The sequence below is a fragment of the Morone saxatilis genome, unplaced genomic scaffold, assembly GCF_004916995.1.
Source record: "Morone saxatilis isolate NCDOM2014 unplaced genomic scaffold, NCSU_SB_2.0 Contig2, whole genome shotgun sequence".
NCBI classification, from domain to species: Eukaryota; Metazoa; Chordata; class Actinopteri; family Moronidae; genus Morone; species Morone saxatilis.
Window position 1 is genome coordinate 15630413 of NW_023339762.1, and position 25423 is coordinate 15655835.

General features: G+C 39.8%; 1 protein-coding gene across 1 annotated transcript; it reads left to right on the forward strand.

Annotated features, from left to right (window-relative positions):
• Positions 1 to 6828: 6828 nt before the first annotated feature.
• foxb1a (forkhead box B1a) lies at positions 6829 to 8966 on the forward strand. Its single transcript, XM_035665306.1, has one exon. It carries the CDS (start codon positions 7150 to 7152, stop codon positions 8089 to 8091), a length of 942 nt encoding a protein of 313 aa, XP_035521199.1. The 5' UTR covers positions 6829 to 7149; the 3' UTR covers positions 8092 to 8966.
• The last annotated feature ends 16457 nt before the right edge of the window (positions 8967 to 25423 follow it).

Sequence of the window (25423 nt, forward strand, 5' to 3'; positions counted from 1 at the left end):
TCAGTTCTATTACTACTATCCTTCAAAAATAAATCTTCTTGTATATCAGGTACAATGCTGCTTCAAGAACACTTAATCAACAACATTTCAGACACATAAATACATATTTTTCCTTGAGATATTAGCTATGCTTTCCAAGGTCCTTGGCCGCCAGCTAGGGGTTGAATCCTCACACTGACAGTGTCAAAGCAGTCTGCTGGAATAATGACACCGAGTCGGCACTGTGCCCTGCCTTATGAGCATGCTTTTATAGACGCACAAATATTCAAGCCTTGCCTTAATTAATATGACAAAATCCTTCTGCAGGGTTGTTTCCTGCGCCCTTTTGATTAGCCGTGGATTAACAGGACCTTTATGTTTTCCTCACTGCACCCATGTTTTAAGCACAGGTTAGCTCCCCTATTACTAAACAAATGAATTAGTGCCTGGAAATGTGTCATGCATATTACCTTTCAGCAGGAGGCACATTGAGCTGGTCAACCATAAAGGAGTAGTGCAAAGCGTGCCATGCCACATTGCTTGTTTGTGTTTCTCTTTAAAGCTCTTTGTGATTTACTGTGAGGCTTGTTTATGCTTAGCTATGCAAATTTGAGCCTTACAGCGGCATATATCACACACCAATTGAAATATATCAATAGAAGTGGCACTTGGTGATTGGTCATTGTGTTAGTCACCCATGAGCAAAGGACTGAACATTGCTTTGGTAGGTGCAGTCCTCTCTTGTAAAATACAAAGTGACATTTAAAAACAGGACAGACCCTTATTTCTATGTTAAGAGGTAGAGCACGACTTTTATGTTTTTTTTTATGAGACAATACTGATTTTTGAGGGGGAAAATTCATCGATTACCAATATGGCGGCCAATATATAGTGAATTTTGGACTTTGGACCAAAAAGACCAATTTTACAACAATATGACCATGCAAAGGTGCTCAGAAGGCTGCTTTCTCAAACAAATAACTTTATTAAAGAATATTTATGTTAAATAATTTTAAAACATGTACATTGTCAACCAATAAAATAATGCAAAAAAAGCATTTACATTTTGCATTATATACTGGGGGAATTTTTTTTATCATCTTGGCACACATTGGATGCCATACGGTGATACCGATACAATACAGATATGTCTGCAATAGGCCAAAAGTAAGAGCAACGTTGATAGTTCATAATTTAGGTGTTCTAATTTGTCTCACTTTGACAACTGGTTGTCCACACATGGATTATGTTTGCAAACTTTTTTATTAACATTTTCTGTGGTATCTTTTCATTCTGTTACCTTCCCCGTGGGTGTCACCAGCATCAGCCATGTGTTTTTGTTTGTGTGTGTTGTAAACACTCCTGTATTGTTATTGTGTATTGTGTTGTTCTGGTCTTTGGCTCTGTTCACCATCCTTGGAGACCAGGCATTTCCCTGATGTATAAGATGAAAGACAGAACAAAATGCCCCTCATTTGGTCCCAGTTGGTTAAGTGCGTTCTGATCACTGCCAAGGTCTGGATGAACATGAGCCACACAAAGGACCGTGCCTTCCAACCACACAAGCTCACAATAAAAAGGATTTGCCTCAGTTAGACGTCTTACACGCTAACCCCCAAAGGAGAGACGTGTTGGCGGTGTTGCCGAGGACATGGCTAACAAACAACAATGTCAACTTTCTCTGAATTGATCCCGGAGTTCAAAGCTTTTTATCCTTTGCAATCCCAGCACCTCACAAACTGGTAATTAATTTGGGGCTAACAGTCAAAGTTGAATGGATAATAACTGCCTTAAGCATTAATAACCAACACAATGAAAGGATAATAGGAAAAGTAAAGCACAGAAGGAAAGGTGAAGGGTTTAAGGTTAAACCTACAACTCTGACCTCAGGAGGTTATATATTTGACTTTAAGTGACCCAATGTATTGATCCATTTATACTCTCCAGTTAATATGTCACCTGTCATCTGGTCGGGTTGTACATCAGTGTTTAATGACAGTTCAGTGGAGTGTGAGCTTTGAAATCCTCCCTCTCTAAACTTGGTATACCTCCAATAATGTGATCTTTTCCTCATTGTGCAGCTGCACAGATCTCAAAGCCTTCCACCTCATTTTTATCCTCTGTGAAAGGTAATTCTTTGTGCGTGATTGAACTTTAATTCATACTTTTTTTTTGCATAATAGCCCTTTTATCTTTTTACTTTATGGTGAAAGTTCACTCTTCTGTTGAGTTTGTTGTTAATATATTATGATCTCACATTGTTTAATATTGCATTATGCTCTCATTTTCAACAATATATACAGTAACTGAGAATTTCCATGATTATTGTTCATATGAAACTAGTTCATTATACAGTTATACATAGTATAGTAGTGAAGGCTTTTTTTGCATTTTCTTCTCAATATTGAAACGGACTCATATTGTTATTCTGTTTTCTCCTCTCATCTTTCGCCCCATTTACATTTTTTTCCATCTCACCATCTTTGCAGTGACTTTCTTCTTGCTCTCTGCTCCTTCCTCTTTATATCTGTCAGCTGGCTAAGTATCATGTGTTGTTTAATAGAATGATTTGTTGTCACCGAGTCATCTGTCATCAAAAGCTAAATGATGAAATGAGAGTGTGAGCGGCACTGTCTTGTCTGTAATGAATTATGCAGGGGGGGTCAGGGGCCTCTGTTTTGGTTACAGTCGACAGCACAAGCACGGACCCCAGGTAGTACACTCATCAGTCCTGCTGTTTCTCACCATATGGAGTCAATGAACTGGGACACCCCTCCTACACACACACAGGCACACACTTACATGCGCCTGCAGACACAATTTCATAGTAATACGATAGATAGATAGATAGATAGCCAACATCTGTGACAGATGTGATTATACTTAAGGCATATAAAATTATATAAGATCATCAACCATAAGTCCATAACACAATAACTAGTAAGTCTGTACTAGTAACAGTAACAGAGCCTGTCCCCATCTGATGGTCACAAGGTGAAACTGCTACTGAGAAAAAAAGTGGTCCAAAATAATAAAATAGAATAAAATAAAATTCTAAAACAAAAATAAAAAAGATCTTGATGTCCTGGATAAAAAATAGGTCTATATTGGTCCACATTTTTTCCATTTCTCATGTCTTTCAGTGTTTAATTGGATGAAACTGTTCACAGACAAATTGAATTATAAATTCCCGCCTCAGTACAATTGAGATATCTGTTACAGATGATGTGCAGTATAATGAATACCTAATTTATGTAATTAGACCATTAAGCATAATCCGAGCATATGTTGTAAATGTCCTGAGGTCTTCTTCCAGGTACTCCCTCTGATGTCACCCAGAAACAACTAATGGAGCGGTCTGCTGTGAGGACCATAATCCCGCTGTTTGACAAAATAAACAAGGAGAAAAAAAAACACACACCATATAATGATATCACCATTCATGTTTGCGAACACAGAGATTGATTCTTTGATTCGGATTTCATTATTCTGGGGAAAAAAGAAAGAAAAAAACATATTGAAGGGGCAGCATGTGAAGATGGCCTTTAAGTAGTGTGAGTATCCCGTCATATAGGCTAAATTTGCCATTGAGGAGGCTGCAGTGAGAGCCCTCTGTCTGCTAATTAATTGTCATTCTGCTGAATATTCATACCCTATCATCAGCGCGTCCTTAATTGCACCGTAAAACATCTCTGGGGGGCTGAAATCACCACGGACTTAATTAGCGGCACAGGCCTATTGGTTGGGTTTGGAGAGTCACAGTTTGCAGCAGACAGCAAACTATACATTGCTTCCCATTGAACGTGTGTTTAACGCGGAGGCTGCAGGTAGATGACAAATCCCTCTTAAGTCTACAGGCCTGCTAATGATAATCCGCGTGGCAAAAATTGAAACGACTCCAATAGAAAATTGCGGTAATTTACACCCATAATTCACCGGGATTTTAAATGTTTGTCTTAAAAATGCTATTTGTTCACCTCTAGCGAGTGATTTGTCTATTTATGGGTTGATTGGTGGCCTGGATACACACTGCCTGCGGTCAGAGCTGAATGCTCTGTAGAAAGTCCAAGATAAACTTTAAAAACAGTGATAGACGATTTCAAATCATAAAAATAAAGCCTACATTGATTTTAGAGTCCCCCAAAAAATATGAAGAAAAAAATGCATTTAAAGAGACATCCAATTTTAAATAAAAGTTGTAATCCGCATCAAATGTGCATTATTTGTACGCATTTTCAACTTTGCGCATCATCCCTTGAATGCGTGTTTTGCTGCGTAACGAGCACCAGCTTTAAATTTCTCTTAATCGTTCCCTGAAAGGCATTTTTTTCTCCCTCCTTCTCCGCAGGTCTGGGTGGCAGCATATCTCAACTCGATTCAGTGTGACAATATTGTTTGGCTATCATTCGCTGCTTTAGGATGAATGGCATCGATCCTCTTTTAACAACATTTGTTTCCTATTGTGTTCGGGGGTGCAGCAGAGGAGGGCAGACGTGTGAAAGTGGCTGTTTGATTCTCTTTTTCATCCCCATGACCTCAGCTTTTGTGTCTCGTCACCCTGGGAATGTCACGCCTCACTACTCTACTTTAAGATGTTTCAGAAAGTGCCCTTTGTTTTCGCTCCTCTTTTTTTTTTTAAAGCTCACACAAAATTGTTCTTGGTCCCCTCCTGCTATAAAGGATACTTCAGGCTGAGGCACGGTTCACAAGTGCAATGCAATTTGGCTTATCCCAACCTTTGTTCGGGTTTCTACAAATGACCAAACATAGTGCAGACTTGATCTACTGCTGCTTGAACTCAGCAGTTTGGGAGCAGCTAAAAACCCTATTCAGATTCAGAGTCATGGTGGTATTTTCAGTGTGTGCATTCGACAGGGACAAAAGGCCTACCAATATCCCATAACCCTGAAGCTCAAAAAGCCACACCGTCTGTGTGTGAGAGGAGAGAGGGAAAAAATACTCTTACTTCTCCTCTTGTGGCTCGGCTGGTTAATGCGATGTGTTTGCAGGTTAACTTGCAAAGCAACAAACTGGCTTGGCAGCAAGTTTGCAATGCAAACATGAAACAAATAAAGACATGGTAGACATGGTCATGCATAAAAAATAAAAATCCCAAATGATTTGCTGCGCGCCTCAGCATCAGCAGCGCGATTTTAAAAGCTCATATTAATCACATTTCACAATCATAATTATTGCACGTAACAAACTGTATGAATTACAAAGCCAACGCCTTGTGTGCACAGACATAGCAATCTGAATGAGAGCCAGCAATATAATGTGTATTTTTAATGTGTGAATGAATGAATGGGCTTGGATGTCAGAAGATGTTTGGTACTTGGCAGTGTGTTGTCATTATCCGCGGTGTTTGAGATGGGTCGACTGGGCCACTTCCTTTTGGACAAAACCTTTTCAGCTGAACATTAATGGGAAATGACAGGTGTTAAAAAGGCACTCTGCAGGGAAAAATAGTGAAACTGCAGCTGGAAGTTTCAGACTTGACATTTAAAAAAAAAAAAGTGACTTTTTTTTTACCAGTTTATATTTTTTTTTTTAATTTTTTAAAGCTTTTAGCACATTTACTATAATTAGATAATTTCTGCGGAATAGCCTTTTTTCCCTCTCCCTTTCTTTTTCTATTGATTCTGGGGTTTTAGATTGTTATACAGTCCTCATACAGCAGGGAGGACACTCTTCTTCAACCTGCTCCGGTTTCTGGGTGAAAATTGCTCGGTGTCCCCCGCAATGCGATTCTTTTCGTAATCCGTCAGACTGGTGATGGGGTGCATTGTGGATTTATGGGGGGAAATTAGCATAAATTATGAGCAAATCTGCGTGTGTGTGGTCCTTGGCATTGCAAACCCTCCAAGCGGAAAGGTGGCCCTGGCCAAAAGCTTGAATAGCAATAGCTCAAAATAGGCTTCCCATTTGGTTTTCACATTCATATAATTGACTTATGGATATTTTATACAGTTTTCACCACACCATCCTCAAGGGTTTATTTGCATTTCTGAAGTACTTTTGAATCTTCTTTACATAAACACAATAGAGCCGATTGCCTCATGAAGTTTCAGTTTGAATAACGTTGTTTGCGTTGTGTTGATGTTTTCATATCGTCTACTTCCTTTCGCTCAGCTCTGGGCGAAATTCGCTGAGAAAAACTAATAGCCGGCTCATCAACAAACTTGCTCATGGCTAATTATTTTGTATTGAATTCCGTAAACAATATTAGACTGTAATTAAGGAAGAAGAAAAAGCAACATGGATCTCTTTGCAATATTTTATCATGTAAAATCAGCTGACGTTTTCATTCAAATCCACACCTTTAAAACGGGTTAGCAGCATGCATGACACACTTTATGCACTGTACACACACCACTGCAGACAGGAGTATTTTTTAATAAATCCATGTTTAGATAATATACAATAAACATCTGCCAACAGCACAGGTCGTTAAGCCGATTTTATGACAGAAAATCATTCAATTACAAAAAGATAAATCATTTCCATGTTCATCCACACTCCGTAATATCTACTTGTGAATTGTAACTGTAAAGTCCGCTGAAGAAGTATTTAGCGCATACCTTCACACACTGAGTGCCATCGCAGTTCAATTCCGGTTGCCGAGCCTTTTCACCCCTTTTTCTGTCTTCAAATGGAAATGATTTCCATTGGCCCAAGGTGTCCATGTAAATAGGTGTAAATGAAACCAGATTATGCCTTCCTCCCAGCCCCCTCCTCCCATGGCAATTGTCATGTGATAGCAAAGAGGTGGCACATTAATGGAGCGCCTCTACAGGGGTCTTTTCTGCTCATGTCACTACATAAAACTATCAGATGGTTAGAGGAAGGCCATGGAGGCATCCACTTAGCTCGTCTTATCAAGGACGCCAAATGAAGTCTATTCAGCTCTGCTAGCGGGACAAGCTGACTTACTTTGCAAGAAAGACTTACATCGGCCGTCACTCCATAAATGTGCACCGTCCGCCCGCCTGCACACTGCAGAGGCGCTCAACCTGGCTGTTTTACGCACAACGCTGCTCCGGCTTCGCTTGTGTTCAAACTTTTCTCAGCGGTTGTTTTCATGAAGAGCGACCAGCGTTCGCCAAGGAATTAAGGGAGACTACTTTTTATTGCTTTTTTTCCTTCTTTCCTTTCCTGAAAATATCGAGGATGCCTCGTCCGGGGAGAAACACGTACAGCGACCAGAAGCCACCTTACTCCTACATCTCCCTCACTGCCATGGCGATCCAGAGCTGCCCGGAGAAGATGCTGCCTCTCAGTGAAATTTACAAGTTCATCATGGATAGGTTCCCTTATTATAGAGAAAACACTCAGCGGTGGCAAAACTCTCTGCGGCACAACCTGTCCTTCAACGACTGCTTTATTAAAATCCCCCGGCGCCCAGATCAGCCAGGTAAGGGCAGTTTCTGGGCTCTGCACCCCAGCTGCGGGGACATGTTTGAGAATGGAAGTTTCTTAAGACGCCGCAAAAGGTTCAAAGTGTTGACTTCATCCGATCACTTGGCTCCGAGTAAGCAATCGGATGCTGCCCATTACCTCCAGCAGCAAGCCAAGCTGAGACTGAGCGCCCTGGCAGCCACTGGCACACACCTTCCCCAAATGTCAACTTACAACCTCGGAGTGTCTCAGTCGTCAACTTTTAAGCACCCGTTCGCCATCGAGAACATCATCGCCAGAGAGTACAAGGTCCCGGGAAGTCTGGCTTTCTCCACCATGCAGTCTATGTCTGCCGGGTACCCGCTCCACAACCAGCTGACGACAGCATGGCCCCACATGTACAACACCAGCGTGATTGACACGGCGGCCCCAATCTCCATGGCAAGCGGCGACTACAGTGCTTATGGCATGCCCATCAAGTCTCTGTGTCACGGTGGACAGTCCTTACCGGCTATTCCTGTGCCAATCAAGCCCACCCCGACCTCCATGGCCGGTTTCTCGGCGTTACCTCCACACATCCCCGCGTTTCTATCAAACTCTCCACAGTCTCTGAGCCCGACGTCCCCACAGACAGCGACGAGCCAAAGCAGCCCCGCGACCCCGAGCGAGACTCTGACGAGCCCCTCCACACTGCAGTCTGTGGCTGTGCACTGACCAGCTCAACTTTCCCAAGTAACACGAACTGCTGGCTGGCTCCCAGGCCCCCCTTTTACCAATTCCAAAGTTTATATTTTCTGTCGTCGGAAACTATCAAGGCGAGTTGCAGTTGCATATCGATTTATTTGTGTATGTGTTGAATGTGTCGCTTTAAATTGTCATAGAAGTCCAGCACAGAATCGCACAGCGAAGTATTGCTCTTGAAAATATAAATTATTTGATAGTTCTATTTTTCAGTTTATTGTGAAATGTGAGTGTTGAAAGTGGAGCCACGGAGGGGAACCAGGGGAAGTTTGCTTTGGCACCATCAACTCTGATTTTTTAAGTGCTTGTAATTCCCGTGGCAGTCATTCAGTTTGATCAAATAGCAAACCTTTTGCACCGTTTCCGTGTGACCACTGTAATGTCAATGAAATTGCGAGGCAATGGCTCTGTGTTTTTGTTTGCTTTTAATACTGGAATGATGGGTAAGGGTATACCAAATAGGAATAGGATTTAGATTTGTTCTTACCATCCCTGTAAAAAAGAAAGCAAACTGAAATTTTTTCAAAATGGAAAACTAGTATTGTGAGACGTCCTCAAAATGCAAGATGTGAATATTGCAAATAACTGATACTGAAATGTTGTAAAATGCACTTTTTAGTTTTATGTTTTAGATATCTATTTTCCAGAAAATGTTCTGTGAAGCATTTTATTTAAAAGGCTGTGGTGACCATGTGTATCAGATGCTGTAAATTTGTACTTTTTTTTAGGTAAAGCATGCATTCTAAAAAAAATTGTGTTGTTACTGTTGTTGTTACTGTTGTTGTTTTTGTTTGTTTATTTTTTGCAAGCATGCGTGCTTTCGAAAAGTGTGCAAACAGTCTGCAATGAATTGGAAAAAAAAAAGCTGGTCATCGAAATATTTTCTCATTAAAAGTGAAGTAAACAATCAAAAATGTTTCCGAAGATTTAATCAAAGATAATGTCACGTATTATTATTATTATTATTATTATTATTATTATTACTACAGTATTACAGTTATTATTCAATTGGCAGAACATCTCTTTTCATCGAATATCAGTATATATTTTATTTTTTATAAAATTATTATTTTTTTTAGATTACTAATAATAATACTACAAATAATAATATTACTACTACTAATAATAATACTTTGATATGTCTTCTATCCAGACCTGTATGATTTCAGAGTGGGAGAGTTGCAGAGTAGCAGTGGGGAGAGAAATGAATCGTGCAGTCGATTAGGATGCATGGAGTTGCGATGCCATGGTCACAGCGCAGACAACTGGGCTCATTCATCAAGCTGTAGGCCAAACACAATTAAGCCCAACAATAAACATTAAGAAAAGCTGCACACAGTGTCCGAATTCATATTGTTACATATTCTCGATTTCAAAATGTTACAGAGGGAATTTATAGTGTCATGTGGATTTTTTCTTCCCTCCTTCCAGTAATGAGTGCAACCGACAATTTGGAGCGTTAACACGTTTTTCTGGAGGAACTTTATTCAACAGGTTTATATAAATACGGACAGAGAGATATCTGAAATAACCTGTGAAATACAGTTTTCTTTCTTTTATTCGATCATTTTTCAAAATAAAAATAACGCGCTTTATCTGCCTCCCCTATAGAAAGCAACAGCCTATTTCGGGGTATTAAACAAATACATTAGAATTCCGTCACTTTATGCAATCGAGTAGATCAAATAAAGGGTCTCGGGCCACTTCATTCTCCCTCATTCACTTGAATTGAAAGTGCAAAGAATAGCAAACTTAGACTGGGCCACCAATGTAGATTTAGCCTTTTTTTCAGCAAGACAAAAAGACTGATTTTTCACAAACACATTGCTGACTGGGGAACTAGGAAACGAGCTGCAAGACCCTTTTGGAATTTAAATCCACCCCTCCCCCATGGACTGTTTGGACAACAGTGTTAGTTTTTTGTTTTTTTTCCTCCCCACTTTGTGCATTTGTGTGTGTTAACATTAATTCTGACTCTGGGTGATTAAATGTATTGAAACTGCAACGCCAGATTACAAGCTTTAATTTTGAATCTGATTTTATTCTTTTTCAGGCTTGTCGTTACAAATACATTAAAACCACATTAACACACATTTGTAACTTTTTCATTCAGCACCTTGCAGCGATTAAATCCAGCAACAAATGTGTCGCATAAATGAAAAAAAAGTAACATCATAATATATATAGCCTACTACATATTTATTCTTGTGCAATCTTTTTTTTTAACTTGGATTTCAGTGAACTTTTGTCTTATTTGGTAGCTTATTTATTGCAGTGTTACAAGTGTCTATGTATAATATATAGATGAATGTATGAAAATAACTTTTGGGAATAAAAAGTAATTCATTTTAAAGTCATCCCAGAATGTGAAATCTGATAATAACCAAAGGTTTTTATTTGATGTATTAAATGCTACTTTGGATCAGAAATACAATATTCAAATGCAAATTGCATCTAAAAAAGAAAACAACAACCTGCCACCCTGTTTTATTTTAGGACAGTGCAAGGGGCTGAAATGCTGAACATCAATGGTATGAAGTCAGTCTAGAAAAACAAATTGAGGGCGTTATTAGCTGGCACTCAGTGCCTTTACAATTAAAGTGAACACCTTCAGCTTTTCCTGCAAACAATGTTCAAACAAACAAACACACAGAACAAATTAATTTAACAATTAAAAGGATAAAGTGTAAAACCACTGGCATTAAAAACGATGTAACAGGTGGGAAAGAGAGGAAACACTTACTAGACCTTGCCAAGGGAATCTCCTCTCTGACACCATGACACTCATGGAACTGAAATAAATAGTCTGGAAAACACATTTTTTTTCTGAATAAAACTCCTGAAACAATAAGAGTTTCTGACAGTACAAGTTTTTTTTTAATCTGCAAACATGGTCCCAGAATCTTTCCTCCTACTCGCTCCTGAGCCTTTCTTTCCTTCCGTAATACAAATAAAATCTGTTCTTGCCATTTCAGTCCATTATACATACAATATCTTCCACAGTTCAGCAGCATCAGTATGAACTGAACTGTTGTATAATCCAAGCCTGCATTGTCCTTGTTCTCTCAACTATGTTCCACTTAGACAAAGAAGAAGGTCATCTTAGGCAGGGGATGAAATATAGACCACATGCAAAACCCCAATGTTGTAGTTTAATTAAAATAATTCATTAAAGTGGAGGCCCTAGGTAATTAGCATGTATAATTTATGATTTGCTTAATGCATGCAGGCAGTGGCCTCCGCAATAAACTCAACTTAACCTCAAGTAGGGAGCTGATACGGACAGGGTGCTTTTATTTACTATGTGTTTATTGTTTGGATATTTGTCAGGAGGAAGCAAAAACCCAGGCAGTTATCTGGCTTCCACTGCACACAAACAACTTATTTGTTTATGAGTTTATCTTGTGGATTTATGCTCACTCATAAGAGAAGCTGTCAGATTTGTTGTGAAGGAGCGATATTGGGAATTGCCCTCAACTTTTTTCTTTTTTTTTTGGCATTTATGTGTTCACAGTTATTCTGCTGGTCACTAGTGTTGAAAATAGTCTATGCTGGATCTTTGAGCTGACAGAATGAGGACATGCACAAACACCACCAGGTAGCTCCTCTTCTCTCCCATAGCGACTGTCAGTGCTGACTTTTAAAAGAAGCAAAAAATAATCACTGATAGACAAAACGTGCATTAATTATGCTCTGCAAATGTGTCAATCCTTGACAAGCCTTTCACGTTCTGAAACGTGGCTACTGGCTATATTTTATTATTTCTTGCAAGTACATGTAGTTTTTATAAAAACAACAAAGTAAAACAAATATTTTCAGATGGAGCTGTGGACCATGGTAAACAGATTTATTTTAGTGGTAAATAGAGCAACATGATGACGGGTGAGTATGGAGCTACTGAATGAAAATCCTTAGTTTCAGACGCTTATATCTGACATACTATGAGTCTATCAAACCTGTTTGTATAAATCATACACAATCTACGGCTAGTAAATCCTAATATTCATAAGATTTTTTTTTATGTCAGAGCTCACTCATCTGTTTTATTTGACATCATAAATACAGTTTGGAAATAATCCTAAATCCTACAAGTGAAACTCCTGTCCTCGCAGCATCATAATGAGACTATATGGTTAAATCATCAGTCATAATGTGTGACTGCCAGGCTAAATACATTACATGGCTGTGTCTGAGGGCAAAGGGCAGGTATAGTGGGCAGCTGGAGGGAGAGGCAGGGGAATGCACCAGCATTCAAGGCTGGCTCAGCCAAACACCCATGTGTGCATGAAATTAGAGTGTCAACATCTGATTCATGCTGCTGGGTGGTGACTGTGAAACAAATTATGTCAGCGGGTGGCAGCGGCGAAATTCCACTGAGCTGCAGCAGACAGCGGCTACAAGGAAGTTACAGCAGGCCGTAGATTCTGTTTTATAACTGTGATGGAACCTTTTTTATGTGATAAATTTAAAGGTTCTCAGTTCTTATCCCAGCCCATCACAAAAATAAGGGGAAATATATTTTGAAGAGTTGTGCTTTCAGCCTATTCTTGAGCTGCCGACAGTGGAATTTAAGCTCTCTAATGGAAGTAGGTGTCGTAAAGAAGATGTAATGGTTCTGGGAAATGGGGTGATAATTGTTAGTGAAGATAAGGATGCATATTGTCACAGACAGGGTGTGTGAGGTGCAAATGAAAGACTCCCTGCTCTGACACTGTCAGCAACAAAAACAAGGTTTTAATGAATACAAATTCACATTCATGGAACATTTTTCCAAATGTAATTTTAAGTGGAAATACCTTTTTGCAAACAGTAATCCCTCCTCTGTTGCTCTGAATATTTCTTCTGTTTTTCCTGCTGTTACCTGTTTGTGTGGACTTTTTCCCAATCTGAATAGTGTCTTTGGTTACAGAGTGCCATATGTTGTACAGATTGTGAATCCCTTGGAGGCTAATTTGTGATTTTTAACTATATAAATAAAACCAACTTGACATTACTTGACTAACAACATTAGATTTATTTGGGTAGGACACTGGTTTCACAAAGCAGTGACAGTAACTCATATGTTTTCCAATAGGTGATGCAACACTATACCGCCTCCGTACATAGATGGATCTCCTGTTATTGGGTTCTGAGTGTGTGAAAGTGTAGGGCGGGTTGAGACAAGGTGAGACAACCAACAGAAAAGCATTCATCAAACTTCAGGCTCCAAGCTTGTCAACGTCAACCTCCAGCCATTACATTTGACTCGTGTAGACTTCATTTGATCATTAAAGTGGGTTCAGCAAATGGTTAAAATCCGTAGGAATTTGACTCTTTTTGCTGTGTCCATAAGTGTCTAATTCTAATGTGTTAATTGATGATGAACCCATTTTTATTCCCCAGTGTTTATTAGCATGCCTGTCAAGGGTGTGTTCTGAGAGCTATAAGTGTGCTGCTCTGTCGGCTTGTCCCGTCTTGTCTGGTAAATCTGTTGCACTTTCAGGGTATTTGATAATTCCATTGATATTTTTAATTCAAAGAAGCTAGTGTCTGACCAAATGCTTGTTTGTGCAGAACCTCAGTGTGGGAAGCCAACTAAATACAAACAAGCCGCTTTAATGAAGGTACTTAACAGATTTGACACTACAATGTTTTGGTTCTCAAGTGCTTTAGCTGTTAGGTGCTAGAACTGTAATAGATTCTGTGGATTTTAGCAGTCTGCTATTTCCCCTTTTAAATGTGGGACGAAAAGCTAATTCATCACCTTTCCTTGGGATCTTATCGTACCCTCTCCAGCCATAAACTAACACTTACACAGGACTTCAAAGGTGCACGAGATAGCAGAGGTGAGAAAAGGGGCCTGCATCCACTTGGGGCCAGTTCCTTCCAGAGATGAGATGGAGCTGATTAGCAGGAGTGTGCAGTGGGGCCCTGTGGGGCAGCAGCTGGAGGAGCACTCCCCACGGGAGCAGGGAGAGGTGTGAGTTTTGACAGCTCCTGTCTCTCCCCTCTGGATACTGCAGGGTCAGGGCACCCTCAGCGGGCTCGGGCTCCGTGCTGGATAGGAAGTCAGCAGTAATTGCCATTCAGCCAGTGGGACAGAAACAGAGGCAACAATAACCAGCCAAAGAACACACAGCCCGTTTCCTCTTTGTCTTGATGTGTTTGAGGAAGGATGCTACCTCCTCTCTGTCAGAACAAAGCCGCAATAAAGTTCTCACAATCAAATACAATCTTGCAGAACTTGCTGAGGAAGACGTATCATTCTGGTGTAGCTGCTGCGCACTCAGAGCCCTTTCCTATCCCAGAGAAGGCCCAGATGGCTGCTTGTTATTGCATAACAAGGCTGCATTGTTTTGTTAATGTAACTTCATCTGTCTTTGATCTAATCTCATGTTGTCCTGGCCAGTGTGAAAATCCCTATCAAGTGCATGATCCGGCACTGCGCTCATTGTGATTGTGATAATCTCCTGCATTGAAATTCCACTTTGTTCCTTTGTTTCTTTGTTAGTGAACACAATGTGAGGTTAATTAGCAGCCACTGGTAACCTCAGCGTTCCTGGATACTTCATCACAGCTGAAGTGTACTCTTCACCGGGGCCGCTGGCACTAACAAGACCAAACAAGGCCAATTGAAAGTAAGTAGAATACAAACGCAGCAGCAACTTAAACCATTACAGACTAACACACAAGCCTCAAAAGTACCAACTGTAATTGTTTCTTCGTGTCATTAATTGCTCTCATTGTTGTTTCCTTTCTAAGACTGAAAAACAAACAGAGGAGGAATTGACTAAACCAGCATAGCATCAGGTTGTGTTTACGGAAAAGGTTGCGGTGATCAAGTTTGTCAAACATTAAAAGGCTTTAATGTGGTTATTATCTGATTCTGAGGTGTCACAGTATAATTTTCTGTTTCTTCTGTGGTGCAGAAGCTCTCAGCACAGTGCATTTATCTGCAATATTGCCCTTCCGCCACTTCAGATCTCCCCATTCCCTGGTGGTCTAATTTATGTTAAGTCACAAACCTCCCCTATGGCTGTTTTGAAATGTTCAGAATGGAGACTGTGTGCTCCAGGTTTATGCCAGCACCACAATCCCCTGTATAATTGTTCTCTATGGGAAAGCACATCTCAGTGAAACCATCTGCAAGTCCATGGGGCAGTTTCCTAAGAATGAGTGGACTTCTTAGGGGGTTCCACTGCAATCCAGTTTCTCTTGTGAAGCAAGTAATTAATTCAAATCTCAGGAAGTCAATAGCTGCTTGGATCAGAGGCACGTAGCACACAGCTGCTGATACCTCCAAACACACTGCTTGTCTTCTCAGGAAGTCGCCAAACAAAAAGGTTACAATGGGTGCGCACACCCATACAAGGCTCAGATAACACTTATTTTAAACTGTGATTTTTGTGTACTCTTATCATACGTTGCACACTTCATTAATCTAAATTGTAGCGATGAGAAGAGTCACCAATGCTCTTGAGAAATGGGGTTCTTTAGGAATGATGTAATATACCGTCATTAAACAAGCTTTCAAGGCTCTGTGGTTCCTCTAGCTACAATTATTTTATCTCACGTTGATTCTTTTTTTCTTCCTCTTGATATTAAAATGAAATTCACCTGCTGCAGAATATTTCGCCATTACACGAAACACTGATTTATCTTGGCACGGTATTGGTTTCCCACACAGTTGGATCATCTTGAGTTTCCAAAAACTGTCTGCACAGAAGCCCCAGTTTGTGTGGCAGTTTTTGTGATGATGCATTGAAAAAGTGGTGTTCCTCTCATTTTCTACTTTTTTTTGGGTCATTAAATTCATTAGCAAACGCGCAGAATGATGAAATGTGATGAAAGAGCCAGGGCAGCACTTTAAGAACCACAAATGAACATCAGTTGGTTGCTGCATCCATCTTTCTTTTCTGTAGACTGCAAAGTAGAACAGATGTGGAGAATGAGCCACTTCAAGTAATTTATTCCTATTAAAGTTAAACCAGTTAGACTTTGGGTTGTTATAACTGATTTCGGAGTAACCTCAAGGGGAGATATTCACTTGCTTTAGACCTGAAATGAAACTTGACAGTGTGATATCCGAACTCTCGGGCAGAGATCAGCAGGACAGGAAGGCTAGATGTGTGGGGAGTGAAAGTTTCTGAATCACAGGCAGTAAACTTTCCTCTCCCCTTCTTCTCGAGACGGGGCAGGGCCGGGCTAAATGCCTCGCTGGGCTGCTCCCTACAGCTCATTGTTATCCGGCTCATGGAGGAAGCCACTGCTGTGCTTCCAGCCTGTCTCTGACAACAAGTGTAAATAAGGATCTAAATAACAAACAGAGGAATGCAAGCCTGTGTGTCGCAGCAAGCTACATAGGGCTCAGTTTTAGCTCCTCACCGGCCACCTTAATGACTCAGTCAAAGGGAGCGTGCAACGGTCCGCTAATTTCTTTTCTTTGGTATCATTAGATGGCACTGTAGTGGACAAATGAAAAGCAGGGCCGGTGTGTGTATGTGTGTGTCATGGATTACTGGCCTTGTTGTAAAGCCCAAATACCAAAGACCTGGACAAGAAAATATGCCAAAAAAAACAACAACCCCTTTTTTTAAAACGTGGTATCTTAAATATCATTCTCTCAACACCGCAGCGTTCTCGTGTTGTTCATTCATACCAGTTTGATGATGAGCATCTTGTGGAAAATGCCATAATGCAAGATGATTGACACTATGTCTGGGCCCCGGAGCAATGAATCAATTACAAGCCTTATTTATGATTCGCATGTTAAGTACATCAAGCAAGTATACAGTGTAAAGGTCACAGACTCACAGCTTTGTCTTATGTTTCATTCGTTAGTGGAGTGGCAAAAAAGAGTTATGACTTGTATTTTACTTGTCCAAAAGGCTCTTCCTGCTGCAACTCAGCAGTTCTTAACACCTAGTCATTATCGATGTTTCTCATAAGAGAAAAGTTAACATTTTTGTTTGCATACGATTTTTCTGACTGCGACTAAATCCCTATGGTGTCACCCTCCTTCCACTTGACCTTTGACAGTCAGGAGCCCTGCTTCGTACTGCATGGAGTGTGTGTTGTGCAGCCTGATTGAGGGTCCTCGAGCATATCGGCGAGTTATGTGTCTAGCTCCTTCTGACACCCTCTCTGGTTTGGCGAGAGCGTTGTGCAGGGCTGGAAAAGGGCTTGCCCTTCTGGCCGCAAATCAGCCGGGAAAGTAAGCTTGTATCTTCAAAGGGTGGGCTTCCCCCCTCCCAGTGATTTACAGCCCCCACAGAGACGAAGTTAGGCACGGCCACTGTCTCTGCACCTGGGCCTTTATCAAGCAGCCAGGATGAGCTCTTTGCAGAAGACATTCAAATGTACAAGAAGCAGATTAGGCTGACTCAATCTTCTTTTGCTTGGAGAAAGAAAAAAAGAAAGAGAACCGGCTGACTTCAAAAAGACCTCTTTCCCTCTGCTTCTTGAATGAGTGAAAGGGTTCTGGAATGAAAACAGCCTTGTGTATTCAAAGTGCTAATTCACAACTTATTCCTCTAATACACTCATGAAGCACTTTTAATTGTGTTAGTTCGCATTCCAAAGACATGTTTGTAGCTTTTAATTGGAGGTCTCTTTGAAATCATTCAAATGTATGACTTGTGGGGCCAACTTAAACAGTTCTCATGTGCTTGGCATGGAGGCTGTTGGCTTTTATTCCCAGGCCTGGGTGGCACTCGAATATTACCTATTGGAGTAAAAGTGGCCCTGAAACAATCTAAATATGAGTTTTGTTTGTTTTTTTCGTCATCAATATTATGATATCTACAGTAAGTTAGGTGAATTTTTGACAGAAAAAGTTTTCATGATTATTGATTGTGATTGGAAAAAGAATACAATTATTTGTTTATTTTGACCTTTTAATTGGTTTATTTGTTTTTTAATCCTCTTATTTTTCAACATATTTGATTTAAAGATTTGTGAAGGTATAGAGGAAATTAAAGATGCTTGACTGAAAAATTAAATGAATTTTATAAAATTAGTGAAGAATAAATGCTGACATTTATTATTTGAGCCTGTGGTTTTCAAGAACCACATAACAGCTTTTGTAAAAGAGAAACCAGAGGAGTATGTTTAATATTAAAAACTGGATACAAATGTGATTTAATCAACTGCAAAACAATGAACAGTTTGAATACAACTGTAATTTTTATCTTTGTTATGTCTGAGGTTTTAGATGACTTTCACATGATTGTATTTTATTTTGAAATATTTTATCACACATGAACGGGTATGGAGAGAAAACTACAGCATATTTCGCTGTCAGTCTTCACACATGTCCACAGTGTTCAATATACTTTGGCAACCTCTGCAGGTCTCAGTTACTTTTTTCAGATAAACTATGGACTTCTTTCTCCCTGAGTGAATTCTTTCTTAAGCCATTCTGCCTTCCTCTCCTGAATCATCCTTTAATCCAGAGAAAAGGCCCAGAGAACTGGCTGTCATTTAATGCGGCCACTGCCAGGACTCTTAGCTTAAATAAAGTCAGTGTAGCATGAATCTAATTCTGTGGATGTATGGGCCTGAATGTTGCGTCTGGAGAGCCAGTCCTCCTCAAAACCTCCGTGCGAATGCCTGGCGACTACACAGTTACCCACAGTGAAAGGACCACCCACTTAGGGCTGAGAGGGGATTTGAAGCTTCCCTGCCTGCTCATTCCTTTCCAGGCCTTTCTGATACTGTTTGCAGCTCATCCAATTGTGCCACTCTTTAACATTACTCTATGTAGCTCTCTGAAAGCAGACTTCAACTGTCAATCTTCCTTTTAGAATGATATCCATGTGTATGTTGATACAGCTTGAGGGATTTCCTAAAGATCTTAGTATACTTTATTAGATCTTGTTAATAGTTAAGTTCATAACAAACAGAGACTTAACCAATATTGAATTTAGACTTTGCTTTATTTTTCTTCTTCTTTATTTTTTGCACCACATAATATACATATGAACAGTACTTTCTATCTAGTGAACCTAATATTTAGAAATTATTTTTATTTTTTGGGCCAAATATAGAGGGAAAAATTACTTCAATTTAAAATTAAGTGAAAATATTAATTATACATTTTTACAAAAGCCTATCCAGCAATCTCAACATTTAATGTAAAATTATTGGACAATTATCTCAATCATCAATTGCTCCTGCAGTTTGAATTTCAATGCTTTATACACAACATCCCTGAGGCTTCGCTCTCTGCTTTTGCCAGTTTTCTTTGAGGTCTTGTATATTTGGATTTCTCGCTTCACTGCTCCACCCCAACATGTTCATTTCCAACTGCCCATCTCCATTTACAACCTGTTTTTATCAACTTTTTTCACAAAGCACAACAAAACAGAGGGAGGGGAGCCTCACTGCTTGTGGGGGGCTAACACAGCCAGAAACATTGTCCATGAACTTCTCCTCATCTCCATCCCCCAGTGTTATAGACAAACAATCCCTTCCATATGCAGTGGAAGGGGTCATGGCGTTAACAGAAGGAGGAATGCTTTGGGGAGAAAATATTGTTCAGCAATGACACAGAAGTAATTTGGGTCTCACTGAGTGATTTCATCAGGGCCTTTTGTTGCCTCAAAGTGTTTGACCCAGAGGTCCCTGTCAGCCCTGTTGTTAATGGGAGCCGGAGCAGAGTGACAGCCCCAGAAAGTAAAACATTTTACTACTAATAGTGGGCCTCTGGAGGCTTAGGCATAAATATTTAAGCTCTTCTCCCTTGTCCCAAATACTGGGGGGTCTCCATGGTGCATTTATCTATAATGCAAGAAAAAGAGCAAATATATCCGCTAGATGCTACTATACCGCCTTGTTGGCACTTTTTTTTTCTTCCAGAGTTGATAAATGGAGTAAGAGAGTGTGTTAACTAAAAGTTTTTCTTCAAGCAGGAAATTGCAATAGTATGGTATGTTGTTTGTAAGCCTAATCGAGCTTCTCTGCTGGGCTGCATAACTAAAAATATAAACTCCTATCATCAATGAGGTCCGAGTCCCTAATATAACCTAGCATGAAGAGAAGGTACTAGCTTCGGCCTATTTCTCAAAGTAAACTTCATTAAAAAGGCTATGTGGCTTGTGAAGGTGGTCTGACGTGCCTTGAATGATGGTCTCCACAAACAAAGCTGCTACACAAGCCATCGAATTATCTCTGTCAAACTTTGGCGTAATCTGAGCTGATCCTCTTAAAAATATTTAAATGAAAACATTTGCACATCAATGGGCTCCATGGCAACACTGTGTGTATTCTTCTTTGGGGTGCCTCTTTAACACTGAGCTTTAGAAAAGCACATCTCCTCTGTTGTGTTGACAAACAACAAAACAAACAATATTAAATGGAGGAGCTGAAGTTTTTCACATCATTGATGGATAGAGGAATCTGAAAGGCTGAAGGAACCCCGAGTTGAATGAACACTCAAGTTTGAGACGCTGGTAATTATATGATTGGTGCTTGGGTTGTGTCGTTATACATGGGCTATAAACCAGAGTGAGAGCATTTTGAATAAGATGACCAAGGTTGTGAGAGTGAATCTAATGCAGGACTCTTCATAAGTATTCACTGAGCCGCCTCATCAGTACTTTATAGCTGCATATAATTGCTCTCCATGGTGAAACCTGTGAGGAACACCTCTCCCCCTAGTGGCAGAAAATAAATCAGCCTGCATGAACTTAAAATCATCTCCCTGCTCAGGTTTGACTCCTTTACCCAAACAGCTCCGAACGCCTTCTGAATACATTATAACATAAACTCGGGCATTTTTCGTGGGCGCAACTGTTGCAACAAAATGTGATTATGTTTGTGAAAATAATAGTGCTTCCGTGGTACTTCCTCTGCATTCTGGGAAACGGGCGATGTATTAATATAGCTTGTGGCTTAATTGGGTTTTGGATGGTGGATTAATTAATTTGTGGCTAATAGGCACAAACATGAGAAAACAAACTTCTTTACTTTAAGCTCAGGCTGTACATGCATCTAAGTAAGTAATGTAAATTATGCAGATTGTGTTGATTATTCTGACAAAGAGGTTTTTGTAAGAGGTGCTTTAAAAGATTACTCCTTCCTGGCATTTTATCAATTGTACACTTGCATAAATAAGTTATGCTGCAGATTTGAATTATTAGTCTGCTTTGCTCTAACAAATATTGTACTGTGATTAATGGCATGGGTTGTTTATAAGTGAACTAATATCATCAATTTTACAATACAATAGCATGTAGACTATATAATATACCACAAATACACTCTGCTACCAGCCTCTGCACAAAACAGAACTTGTGTTTCAAAGCTAATTATACTTTTCTGCTCTTTAAATCTGCGGTTTTATTCGCAGCTTCCCCAGAAGAAACTGGATCTCTGATGCAATACAAAAAAACAGATCTGGGGTTCAGCTCAGGCTTGTAACTCTGCTGCAATCCATGCCTGCAAACGGATAGCTTACAGAAATAGAGCCCCCCTGGTCCTCAGCATAAAATGTGCTTTAATCAGCAGAACATCAATTAAGAGTTGGAAATAAAATGTCACCTTGCCGTTTCAGGGGAGAAGGCTTCTCCCCTCAAGCTTTCATTTGGAAAACTTTTATTCTTTTCTTATGGTAATTTTCTGATTGCACTAATGTGCTAATACCATTTTCATTTACTGGGGGTGTTAATTATATTTGCAAAGTTTTAAAACTCAACATAGCAATTAGAGCCAAATAGCTGTACCAGAAAATGTCAGTATTCAAATATGTTTTTCCAGGGCTGATTTTAATCCAAGTTTTGTATTAGGAAATGTTGACAGAGATATTCTTTTGACACAACCAGTACAGATTAATTGGAAAAGACAGACTAATTAGGCAGTCTGAAGAATTCAATATGTTTTTAAGGGGATGTGCATAAATGTTGAGACTTTAAACTACTATGACTACTTAACATAAACTTTACTTTGATGTACAAACAAACATACAATGTCTCTGTTAATTGCTCATTGAGGATATACAGGCAATATGTGTTACATCCCAAAATAGATGACTGATCCTTGTTTTGCCCTCATAAAATGTAATTTTCACAAACGCAGATACACACAATACCATAAGATCATATTTGTGGAATACCATATTTCCATTATATTTAGTATAATAGAAATTCCATGTATATTTTTTGGCAACGACATCAATGCAAATGTTTCAGTGCAAGGTCAGGCCACTGTATCCACTTTGTCTGTAGATTTGGTCCAAATAATGGCTTTGGATCCTTTACCCAAAAAGTAGTATGGATATGAGACTATATGCTGAGGTAGGACTGTGCAGCATATATCAGCCAAGTCTTGCCTATGTGATAATTCTCCAAAGTTAAACAGCCATAAAAGGCTTGAGAACTCTGACCTTCACAATCTAACTAAGCAAGAGAAGCCAATGATGTGGAACAGACCCATCACAGCACTCACATGATGATAAACTATGCTCCAGCTTTGCTAAAAAATAACTGTATGTCTTCGATGACATATATAGCGCCAGCATTTCAATACGATCCCAATTTATTTTGCACTAAAATGGTTTATTGTCGGCTATAAAGCATATGCAGCAAGAGGCGGAAGGACGAGGCTGCTTCAGTGCAGCGAGTGTGTCTCAAAGGCATATTGTTCTCTGTGCAGCTCAAGAGCACATCTCAGTGATGTGCCTCAGCTCCACGAGAAGGCCGTAAAAACTATCAAAACTTATAAACCTTATCATTAGTCTGCCTCTTGTCACTCATTCTTGCCACTTAACTCACAGTTAGCTGTTTTCGTTCCACGACTTTCTACAAACTTATGAAAAACTTCTATCATAAGTGGGAATTTTGGCACAACAAAAAAATAATTTGATCTCATAAGAAGTGTTTTATAACAACCCCCCATCACCACCAAAAACCACCACCGCACACACAAATTCAGGGAATTTACAGACATTTAGGCTCCCGAGCAGTATTTGTCACTTTGTGTCAAAAAGTTATCATAGAGAATCAAACGGAGGAAACAAAAAAAAGGTTTTGCTTGTTGTGAGACTGTGTCATGATAGGAGGTCATTTACAATCCTATAACATATTCAGACACTGAGCAGATAAGCGAGCGATACATCTTTCACCATGCCTGCCCTTCACACTTGTCATAGCAGCACCATAAACAGCATCCATAACAATTGAGCCCACAGAGGGAAAAGCTCCAATATGCAGAGGAGCCTGGAGCTAGGGCACACTTTGCTAAGAAATGGATATGTTTTTCAAGTCGTTGTGAAAATATGAAAAACATTGTTCTTGTGACAAGCAATACATTCTCAGCAGGAATTTTATTTTGCAGCAAACAGCCCTATAATTAATGAATAATGTAGTGTTTAGTGAGCGCATTCTATTATTTGTATACTTGGTAGAGGAAATCTTTATGCGTATGTAATTAATCATAATTAAGAAGATTTTGACAAGAGCTTGGGGACAGAGCAGACAAAGCCCTCTTTCTATATTCCCAAGGAGGGCTCTATGAGATGATGGGAGAGGTATGCAGGCAGCTAATGAGATATGTTTCCCGTATTGTAGGTCTTGTTATGATCTTTGGTTTCCTTTGTGTTAAGGGAGATCACTGAGGGTTACAACCGCTGGCTGGAGAAGGGAGGACGCACACCTCCTTGTTTCTCTTAACCTCCTCCTTAGATCTATTACAGTGCACTTCACAAGGCTAAGTACCATTTAATTTAGTCGCCCTCCCATATTTATCTTCTGCTTGTGATTTATGGGGTTAGAATCTATGCAGCGGAAACATAGGGTATGTCTTTACTGTGTTGGTCCACAGATTTTCATATGATGTTGCATAAACAGCTCTTCCTTCCTTTGATTAATTGTTAGCTAAATTATGAGTGCATATCAGCATCAATTATTTGCAAATTAATTTTTTTTTGTGTATGTTTGTGTTGTTTCTGGTGGGGGATTAAAAATTAAGCATGCCAGCATAAACATAAACACAGGATGGTGAACTCTGTCCTTTGTATAGCCTCTTCTGTGAATTCTTTGCGTTCCCCTGCACATTACATATTTGTGACATATTTACTTAAACATATATTTATATTTTTCATCTTGAATCTGTACCCCTTAAATTTCCTTTCTCTAATCCTTTAGTCTTCAGAAGAACATCACATTGTAATTCACTACACATATTACTTGTGTATGTGACAAATAAACCTTTGAAACAAATCTACCACACTTCATTAATATCTTGCATTCCCTGTCTGAATATTAAATAAAACCAATCCTGGTGCTTATAAATGAGTATTTTTATTGTACTTTTTGCATTCAACTATTACTAATACTTAGCTATAATAAACTGAAGCAATAAATTCACACATGAAATACAAGCAGGTGCTGATATACTTACAAGTAAACACGAGGTGAAAACACACTTTCAAATTATACAGCTTGAGAGAGAAAGACTGATAAGACAGAGGTCAGTGACCTTAACATCGAGGAAAGTTCCTGCAGCTTGTCACCACTTGTCTGACTGGCTGTGTTAAAGGGTGTGCAGAGCTGACTGTTTGATTTAAGTCCTGTGACTCTTTAAAGTACAGAGTGCGAGATGAAGAGGTGCCCGTGTGATGAATGACCTCGTCCCTCAGTCCACCTCTCTAATTTTCCTGTTGGAAATGAAATGAGCGTGTCTGTGTCTGCGCTGTTAGTTAATTGCTCTTCATGAGCAGCGTGTTGAGAAAGTGGATGACAAAGTGAGCGTACCATCTGCAGCAGCTGCTTACTGGAGGCTAATGCCCCGAGAGAATGCATACTGTCCTGACACTGGCATTTCTCACTCTGAGCTGCTCCTCCAGTTAGGAGCAACAACACCTCAGGTTGAATAATTTAGCCAGCGATCATCCACAAAGACAGCCTGAGTGGGGATGGCCTCGGGGTTGCATAGTTTACACATGTTCCATTTGGTTTGGATGCTGTAAATAAAGAAATGGTTATGTTCAACACAAGTCAAACATCAGTGAATCGATTACCAGGGCCGTGATGCTCTCTGTAATAACCGATATTTCACTGTAAGATTATCATGAGCAGTAAAGAGTGGAGATTTGTTGAGTGATCTGGAGAGCTGTCCCACTTGGCGAAGTGCTGAATTGTGTTTGATTTCATAAATAATTGCAGTCATCAGGGACACACATTGTTTTAGGCTTAACCGTGTTGTTTACCCATGCCACATGTCTGAGGGAGAGACACTGTTGTGGATACACATCGCCCTCAAGGAATCTTACCAAGGGCCCACGGTTGGCAAGTGTATTAAAGGCTTTTCCAGTGTGTGTGTGTGTGTG

What these genes read in the sequence shown, in the direction of transcription:
- foxb1a (XM_035665306.1), top strand. Translation starts at nt 7,150, where the DNA reads ATGCCTCGTCCGGGGAGAAACACGTACAGCGACCAGAAGCCACCTTAC.